Here is a 10,024-nt window from a genome sequence, read left to right on the forward strand (position 1 = left end):
CTGATAAAAAGTCCCCCTGGCCACAGCCGTCATATGCTCTTCTAAAGACAGCCGTGCATCCAGGAGGACACCCAAGTTACGAGCCCTCTCCGTGGGGGCCAATGACTCGCCCCCAATAGCCAGCGATGGCACCAGCTGGCTATATCGGGACACTGGCAACCACAGCCACTCAGTCTTGGAAGGGTTGAGCCGGAGCCTGTTCCTCCCCATCCAGACCTGCACGGCCTCCAGGCACCAGGACATCACTTCAAGGGCATCATAGGGGTGGTCTGGGGTGGAGATGTACAGCTGAGTATCGTCAGCATACAGATGGCACTGCACCCCAAAACCATGGATTATCTCACCCAGCGGCTTCACATAAATGTTGAACAGGAGAGGCGAGAGGACCGACCCTTGCAGCACCCCACAAACAAGGTGCCTTGAGGTCGACCTCTGCCCCCCTGCCAACACGGACTGTGACCGGTCAGAGAGATAGGAGGAGAACCACCGTAAAACGGTGCCTCCCACTCCCAACCCCTCCAGCCGGCACAACATGATACCATGGTCGATGGTATCAAAAGCCGCTGAGAGGTCTAATAGGACCAGAACAGAGGAGCAACCCCTGTCCCGAACCCTCCAGAGATCATCAACCAATGCGACCAATGCCGTTTCCGTGCTGTACCCAGGCCTGAAGCCAGACTGGAATGGATCTAGATAGACAGTTTCATCCAGGTACTGTGGGAACTGTTGCACAATCACACTCTCAACAACCTTCACCACAAAGTGAAGGTTGGAGACTGGATGGTAGTTTGCCAAAACAACCGGGTTCAGAGAGGGCTTCTTGAGGAGGGGCCTTACCACCGCCTCTTTCAAGGCGGGGGGCAGGAAACCCTCACTCAAAGAAGCGTTAATAATCCTCTGGAGCCAGCCTCAGGTAACCTCCTGGGTAGCCAGCACTAGTCAGGAGGGACACGGGTCCAATAAACATGTGGTTGCGTTCAACCTCCCCAGCATTCTGTCCACGTCCTCGGGAGTCACAGGGTCAAACTCATCCCAGATAACATTCTCAAGACCCACCTCCGACATCCTGCCTGAATCCACCCAGTCAAAGTCCAAGCCTTCCCAAATTTGAGCAATTTTATTGTGCAGATAATGCGCAAAATCCTCCGCTCACCCTTGCAAGGAGTCTTCCCATGCTCCCAGGTGGAGAAGGGAGCGGGTCACCCTAAACAGGGCAGCTGGGCGGTTATCTGCTGATGCGAAAAGAAGTTACACTTCGCCGCTTTTATCGCCACTAAGTAGGTCTTGATATAAGACCTTACTAGTGTTCGGTCGGATTCGGAACGACTAGCCCTCCAACTAGTCTCTAGGCATCTTTTCCAGTGCTTCATCTCTCTCAGCTCCTCGGAGAACCAAGGAGCTGGGCAGGTTCGGCGCCGGGTCAGAGGCCGCAAAGGCACGACCCGATCTAAAGCACCAGTGGCCGCCCTATCCCAGGCGGCCACCAGGTCTTCTGTCAAGTCATGAGCCAGAGTCTCAGGAAATGGCCCAAGCTCCATTTGGAATCTTTCAGGATCCATCAGGCGCCTGGGGCGGAACCACCTAGTCGATTCCGCCTCCCTGCGGTGGGGTGTAGCGGTCAGAAAGTCAAGCCTAAGGAGAGAATGGTCTGACCATAACAAGAGTTCAATGGCTATATCCCCTGTATCTAGACCATTCAACCAGTGACCAGAGACAAAAATCAAGTCCAGAGTGTGTCCTCCTGTGTGAATAGGGCCATGAATTAACTGGGTCAGGTCCATGGCTGTCATGGAAGCCATGAACTCCCGAGCCACCTCAGAGGTTTCACCGATGGACAGCAGGTTGAAATCCCCCATGACCAAAAGCCTGGGGGTATCAACTGCCACCCTGGCTATAACGTTGAGGAGCTCTGGCAGGGCCGCTGCCACACAGCAGGGAGCCAGGTATGCAATCAGCAAACCCACCTGCATCCCATGGCCCCACTTCACAAGGAGAGACTCACATCCGGCTATCTGAGGTACAGGTGGCCTCCCTAGGATCAAGACCTTCCTTTACAATAACCGCCACCCCCCCACCCCTACCCTGGGCCCTCAGCTGATGGAATGCGCGGAAACCCAGTGGGCACATCTCTATGAGGGGGACCCCCCCTCCTGGCCCAACCAGATCTCTGTAATACCCACCAGGTCCGCTCCCCCCTCCTGAATCAACATGCAGATGAGGGGGGCTTTGTTGACCACGGACCTGGCGTTGCACAGCATCAGCATCAGCCTAATACACGGGCTCTTAATAGCCTACAGCAGATGCATGAAGTCTTTAGAGCTATTTTGTGCCCATTAAGAAATCCTAGGCCATTAAGTGATGGGATTAAAATTTATATCCTTCACCCACTAGATTCTAAGAACAGGGTGTGATCTTTTAGGACATAACTGAAACAAAATGACAAAATGACATGACTGAAAATTCCATAGAAACATACAACTGAGGTGTGTACTTACCAAGCCAATTTTTTCCTAGATAGAAGGCTATACAGACTGGAGTTATGGTGAAGAAATCCACAATGGAATTAAGCTCCAACCAGAATGCTAGCTTGTCACTTGCTGCCAAAAACTACAAAATAAACACAAAAACAAAGAAAACCACAGCACTGCACATAGTCAGAGATAATGAAACTATTTTGTCCCTATTTGGTCTTTTTTCTTCATGATGTGATCAAAAAAAGAAGAGGCAATGTCAAATGAGAGCCCACAGCCTGAGTGATATACAGTAGTTATTTTTCCCCCAGACTTATCTTAAATTTAAAGTAGGAAATTAATAGTTCTATCAGTGTAATAATTTGTCAATTCTATCAGTGTAGTAATTTGTACTTTGTACTTTTGTTTTTCTGCATACTTCTCTAAACTAATACAATTTTGTATTCATGATAAGTCTCCTTTGGGTGAGATGGATAGAAAATAAATTTAATAAATATGTAAAATAACTTTGTCAAAAAGTGTGCTCATTTTCACAGATAGATATATTAAGTATGCTCATTTTCACAGATAGATATTTCACAAATAGATATATCACAGATAGATATACTTTTCTACAAATTATTTTAAAAAGTACTCAAAAATTGGAAGAATGTGAAAATTACAGAATCATTGCATTGCTATTCAGTTGGCTTAAGAAAATGAGAAATAGGCATGTTTGTATTACAATCCACATTGCATTACAAATTGAAACAAATTTCTGAACCATTCCTAGATCTCTCCTTCTTATTCTCTTTCGCCCAACACTTTTAAAATATTTTTAATTGCAAATATTTCTTACCCGCAATCCAAAATGCAGAAGAAAAAATACATTAAAAAATAGATCGATCACAATTGTCTGGTCTTCAAAGGTGAGACAAAACTCTTTAACACTGTAGTAAAGGGAAAATTATTGTTTATGATTTATGAGTAATCATTGTTTATATTAAGACAAGACTTTCATTAATTTTTTGAAATCAACCCATAGCATTCTTTAAAACAATCAGATTGCATATTTTCATCAGAAAAGCATTCCTCAAAATTTTTTTAATAATCATTAAGAAAAATCAGAGCAGGAAGAGAATTGGAAATTAGAACTGTCAAGTGTCTGATTTCATTAGTAGGAAAACTACATGTCTTCATGAAATTCATTACTGGGAGATAAATTTGTGTGTGATTGGCTCTAAATTCAGATGTGTGGACTCTATCAACAAACACAAACACCCTTCCATGGTGCTGGCCAGGATTCAAATCATTGCCCAGGCAGAGAAGGGAGCTGCTTCTTAACCTGGAAAGCCTTTGTCATAGCAAAGGAAGGAGCCAGAGACTACACAAAGAAGGAGTTACATACAGTATATGCCCACATCTGAGGCTAGAAAGCTAAAAAAAGACAAAAAAAAAGTGAAGAAGAGCAACAAAGATGATTAGACAGTTAGAAGCTAAAACATACAATGAAATTTGCAGGAACTGGGTATGTCTAGTCTAGAAAAGAGAATGACTAAATGTGACATGATAACAGTCTTCCAATTTGAGGGGCTGACTCAAAGAAGAGAGGGACAATCTATTCTCCAAAGCACCTGAAATCAGGACAAGAAATAATGGATAATGTTTGATGGAAATTCATAAAGGTTATTTATACAATAATGTCACAAAATGCATATCATCATTTGGCCTCCTTTGCCTCCCTACAGATTCCATTGGAAATACAGATTATGCTTCATACACACACACACACACACACACACACACACAAACACCAAACGTTGGCTTCTATACAAAAGAGTACTTCAGTGTAAAGCATTTGATATTAACATGATTTAATTGAATAATCCAAAAGCTGGCAGCATTTGAGCTAAACCATATTCACACTGTACACTGCAGAATATCCACAAGTAGAATTTCAAATTTTATTTGACATTTTTGACAGTTTCCACATTTTGTGTTGTTGACAAGTGAGGAATGACAGAATGAAATTGCCAAAACTGGTTTGATTTGCATTTTGCAAAATGATGATGCTGTTTTTTTTTCAACCAAGTAGTGGAAAAAGAAATCTCGTGTTTGAAAAATGTGGCTTATATTGTTCAAAAGTGAAAGATGTTCCAGCTGTAAGTATCAAAAAGATATGGTAGTTGTTTTCACCTCATGGTGTACTCCAGAAGCTTATGTGTATGCACATCCTGAATTTAGGATACTGACCAGTTAAATGCACAACTTTAGCAGAATATGGATATTGTAATTTAATGCAAAAGTACTAGACTAAAAAGAGAATTACAGGTAGTCCTCGACTTACAACAGTTTTAGTAACTTATCAAAGTTATAATGGCACTGAAAAAAGTGACATATTACTGTTTTTCACAGTTATGACCTTTGCAGCATTCCAATGATCATGTGATCAAAATTCAGATGCTTCATTACTGGTTCATATTTATGACCATTGCTATGTCCCAAGGTCATGTGATCACCTTTTGCAACCTTCTGACAAGCGAAGTCAAGGGGGAGGGCAGATATACATTGCTATTTAGATAGTGATAGTAAAGACAAATACATTAGAGACAGGCAGACAGAGAGAACTTAGAACTGATCATACAACTGTTCTTAGGGATATGAAAGAATAACATCACAGATGCTTCTGATGATGAATCTCAGTTCTTTCTTCCCAATTGAACCATAATGGGATAAATACAAGCAGGAATAAAATCTTACTAACATCTCTCAGCTTTAAAATTTTGGAAGTTGACTCAGCTATTCTTTTGTTTTAGAACTAAACATTCCAGATGTTTGTAACAGCATGGGGCTCTCCTTGGATGCTGTGTTCCTCTTTCTGGAATGACTGCATGTCTATACACCACGGTGTCAAACAATCATACTAGGAAGTGCTGCAAAGCAGCTGCAGTGCCTCTGCAGAAACCTTGCTGCTTTGAGTGTGCAGGGCATTTCTGCACACTCAATGACAAAAAAGAAATGAGCTTCTGATCCTCCATTGCCCCTAAACAGACAACAGCTTTTAGATCCAGACATCCATATATACCAGTCTGGTGTAGTGGTTAAGGCATCAGGCTAGAAACCAGGAGACTGTGAGTTCTAATCCCACCATAGGCAAAAAGCCAGCTGGGTGACTTGTGCTAAGGCTAGTCCTTCTCTCTCAGCCCTAAGAGCAAGGGCAAGCCACTTCTGAAAATTCTTGCCAAGAAAACTGCAGAAAATGTATTGTTGTCTACAGCAGATGGCAGTATCTGGCCAAGTTAAGCAGGATAAGATCTGATTCATACTTTTATGGGAAACCATAAAATTCCACGGCTGTGGGCTAGATTGGAAATTAACCACAAACAAACATAGCACACAATACCCTAGGAGGAGGCAACAGCAAATCGATTTTCTATTCTTACAAGAAAATATGCACATGAAATAGCTAGGGGTTGAACTCAATTTAATTTAGTATGTGGTAAATTTAATGTATTTCTGTCCATTGATTAAATGTTGTTTTTTTTTTACCAAAGGAAAGAAGGAGGGAGAGAAACATTTTTAAAAAGCCACTATATTTTGATAAAAATTAACAGAAGACATGTGAAATATGTTTTTTAAAGAAATACATGTACATTGGATAAATTACAAGGTTCTAATTACCTGTAACAGTTGATGAAGTAAATGATGAGTGACCCAATACTAAATAGGAACACCAGTATTACCTAAAACAGAAACCTACGTAATTAATTCACTCTTTATTTGCCAATCTAATTCAAAACCAGAGGTTTCTAGGGTTTCTAGTTTTTTTTAAGCACAAGGCCATATCTGACATTTAAAAGAGCCTTGGTGGTGCAGTGGTTAGAATGCAATACTGCAGGCTACTTCTGCTGACTGCCAGCTGCCAGAAGTTTGGCAATTAGATTCTCACTAACCCAAGGTTGACTCAGCCTTCCATCCTTCCAAGGTCAGTAAAATGAGGACCCAGATTGTTGGGGCAATATGCTGACTTTGTAAATGGCTTAGAGAGGACTGTAAAGCACTGTGAAGAGGTACATAAGTCTAAGTGCTATTGCTATTGGCTGTCATAGTGGGTGGCGTAAGAATAAAAAAATCTATTTCATATCCTCCATTACCACTTCAATGTAATATACATAAAATATAAACCAGTGATTATCTCCAGTTTGTTATAACAATCTGGCCACTCTTAAACTTTTCAATTAAATAATGCGAGCATTAGACTCTCTCATACAGCCCTAGGAAGGAGGCCATGACAAACCACCTCTGAAAAATCTTATCAATGAGGAGTCTTTGGTGCTCTTTAAACTTGATTGTTTTCTGGCAGACATTTCATTACCCAAACTAGGTAATATAACATCATTAGTACTGATGATGTTACCTAGTTTGGGTAATGAAATGTCTGCCAGAAAACAACCAAGCTCAGAGAGTACCAAGGATTTCTCATTTCAAACCTGAGCTACAAATATTCTTTTCTATGGAAATCTTGCCAAGAAAACCACAGACTTAGTCCAAGAGCTGTCCAGGAATCAAAACACTGATCTTAAGGAAGGAAAGCTACATTTGGAATGGCCAGAGGAAAACACAGGAACTGAGATAAACCTGTTTGAAGATGCTTAATGTTCTTCAATATTAATTGCGGCGAATCAATCATCTAAACTGGCTATCTTTACAAGTTAGTCTTTCAGATATTTCATGTGATTTTTTTTCCAAAAGGTGGCAGCAATTTAATTCCTGAATTGATGGTACTGACAATCTTTTTTTCCCCACCTACCAACAGTATCGCCACTCACCTGCTTACGGTAATCAATATTTAAGTTTTTCCTCAAAATTTAACTGTTCTGTGAAGGGTTTATCCTAGCTCTTTATTTTATACACCCCTGTTGTTAAGCTGATTTAAGAGCAAAGCAAAGTCAAATATGGTTAAAATTTGGATATATATATAAAAGCAAAAACCCCATAAAGTCCATATCCATGAATTCATCCAGAGTTGAATTCAATTCAAATGAGATTTGACATAATATTTCACATGTAATTATAGTAAATACATAGTCATCCTCCCTTTCATTAGATATGTGTTCATTGTTTCACCTGGATTCCACTTTATGATAAAAAATATTCCCCATTGCCTTTAGCTTTTTTGTGTTTATTTTTAGTGTGTAAGGTACTTGAAGCAATAGACCTATTAAACCTGTTTTAGTAACACCAAAGCAGGAAGCTTATCAGTCATTTATTTTTTCCATGACACCATTTCATTTTAAGTGGATTACATGAAATCTTCTCTCGCAGGGTTCGGTACCACTTTTCTTCCTGCATTTTTATAAATCTTGGGATACCTTTAGACTTGCTGATGCATGGTAAATTCTATTTTAGTAACCTAAGCATTGACTCTTGTGTCTAATCATCAAATACTGAAATAATCATGAAATCATTCTGCAGTATAATTAATGAATATTCACCTACAATATTTTAGACACCTTTAAAATAACTTACCAGAATACGGCCTATAGATGTCTGAGCTGAGATCATCATTATCACCCTGTCTTGAAACTTTCCTTTCCAGAAACTCAGCAATTTCATCTTATTGGTAAACAACTATCAAGATAAAAGTAAATGTTAAGATTTTACCCTGCTGGTCTACATTAAAATAAGGGTATTAATTAATTGCCCTCTGTGTGCCTCTTATATGGTGCAGGCCAAACATTTATTCTGGAATTGCTGTCAAACAGATTTATTTAGTTATTTGGCTACTGCGCAACCAAAATTCAATTTTAGGATTACAACAGAATACCAAAGTTGGAAGGGGCCTTGGAGGTCTTCTAGTCAGAACACCTGCTCAGGCAGGAAACCCTATACCATTTCAGACAAATGATTATCCAATCTCTTCATAAAAACTTCCAGTGAATTATGAACCATGAAGTATGACTTCTGGAAAGGAACACCCGCAACTGAAATGCCACTATCTTATCAGGGTGTTATAATAGAAAACAAAATCAGAAACCTATTTCCCAAAAAGAAAATTAAATGTTACCAGGAAATATCCTGATCTATCATTTTATAGTTTATATTCTACTTCTTCCTAAATGTGGTGAAATTCAAATGATGGTAAAATAGAGTTTGTTTTCTTCACGGGATGGAGTGTGGGTGTCCATAGGTAATTAGGGAATACTGTAAATAAGCAATGAATATCAAATTAATACACCAATAATATGCAATCAACGTACTAATTCTACATCAGAATTATCAGAAAAGCCCAATATATTCCACTTCCTTTACATGTAACTCTCTATCAGATTTTAACTTCATGAGTATGGTGTGCAATATTCAGATATACAATCCTAACAATTCCCAGCCACATTTTCTTTTTATGACTTATAAAGCATGCTTACCTGAAATTGAATGGAATATCTAAAGAAGCACCTATGTAATATGTATCGGATTACTCTGACCATCAAGATGATAATGATACCTCCCACAAAAATAAAGAGACAAGAAGTGATAAAGGCCAGCTGGACAAAATCAGTACAGTGGCTTCCAGATTTTTCAGACCAGTTGTTGGTGAACTGAGAAGTACTTAGGACTACTGGCTTGTCAGCCATTTTTTCCACTTCCTTTTTGTTCCCTTGGGGAATTCTAAGAAATTCTATTCCTTTGCAGAATCTTTATGATGTCACTTCCACTATGCAGACAATCTCTCTCTCTCTCTTTCTCTCTCTCTCTCTCTCTCTCTCTCTCTCTGTGTGTGTGTGTGTGTGTGTGTGTGTGTGTGTGTGTGTAAGAGAGCGAGAGAGCGAGAGAGAGAGAGAGCTTATAAAACCACAAATGATGGGTCCTTGGTGCTCTCTGAACTGTTTTCTGGCAGATGTTTCATTACCCAAACAAGGTAACATCAGTGCTAGTCTGATGATGTTACCTAGTTGGCAAGAAAACAACCAAACTCAGAAAACATCAAGGGCTCCTCATTTCAACCCTGAGCTAAAAATATTCTTTATTAGACCTATCATGCAGAAACCACAGGCTTGAATAGAAAATTAGTTTCCCTTCAGGTGTTTTGTAAAATATGTCACTATTACTACCTAATTGACAAACAGACTAAGGCTTCTTCTCTTTATATTCATTTACATAATTTATATCGAAGGATTATACCCAGGGATCACTTCATGAAAATTCATGGCTAATAAAGAAGCAATGGATGGAAACTAATCAAGGAGAGAACCAACTTAGAACTAAGGAGAAGTTTCCTGACAGTGAAAACAATAAACCAGAAATTGCCTCCAGAAATTGTGGGTGCTCTAACACTGGAGATTTTTAATGAAGCGATTGGGCAGCTATTTGTTTAAAATGGTATAGGGCCGTGATGGCGAACCTATGGCATGTGTGCCAGAGGTGGCACGCAGCGCCCTCTCTGATGGCATGCGAGCCGTCGCCTCAGTTTAGCTTCGCTCCACTGCACATGCGTGCACACTTCCCATTGGCCTTCAGGTCTCTGCTGCGCATATGTGGGTGGCGCACACACATGTACAGGGGGTAGGGCACAT

The 10,024-nt window shown here is 40.3% G+C and overlaps 1 protein-coding gene across 2 annotated transcripts in view; it reads right to left on the reverse strand.

Moving 5' to 3' along the window:
- KCNU1 (potassium calcium-activated channel subfamily U member 1) overlaps positions 1-9,241 on the reverse strand; it is a 136,868-nt gene extending 127,627 nt beyond the window's left edge. For both annotated transcript variants that reach the window (XM_087875660.1, XM_034436890.3), the window contains exons 1-5: positions 8,876-9,241; positions 7,980-8,081; positions 6,132-6,193; positions 3,310-3,400; positions 2,496-2,607 (exon numbers count right to left, since the gene is read on the reverse strand). In XM_087875660.1, coding sequence (XP_087731786.1) covers positions 2,496-2,607; positions 3,310-3,400; positions 6,132-6,193; positions 7,980-8,081; positions 8,876-9,085 — 577 coding nt within the window. In that variant the 5' untranslated portion in view covers positions 9,086-9,241. The remainder of the gene's footprint in view (positions 1-2,495; positions 2,608-3,309; positions 3,401-6,131; positions 6,194-7,979; positions 8,082-8,875) is intronic.
- Between the last annotated feature and the right edge of the window lie 783 nt (positions 9,242-10,024).

The sequence above is a fragment of the Pantherophis guttatus genome, chromosome 9 (assembly GCF_059756535.1).
Source record: "Pantherophis guttatus breed Tessera chromosome 9, ASM5975653v1, whole genome shotgun sequence".
NCBI classification, from domain to species: domain Eukaryota; kingdom Metazoa; phylum Chordata; class Lepidosauria; order Squamata; family Colubridae; genus Pantherophis; species Pantherophis guttatus.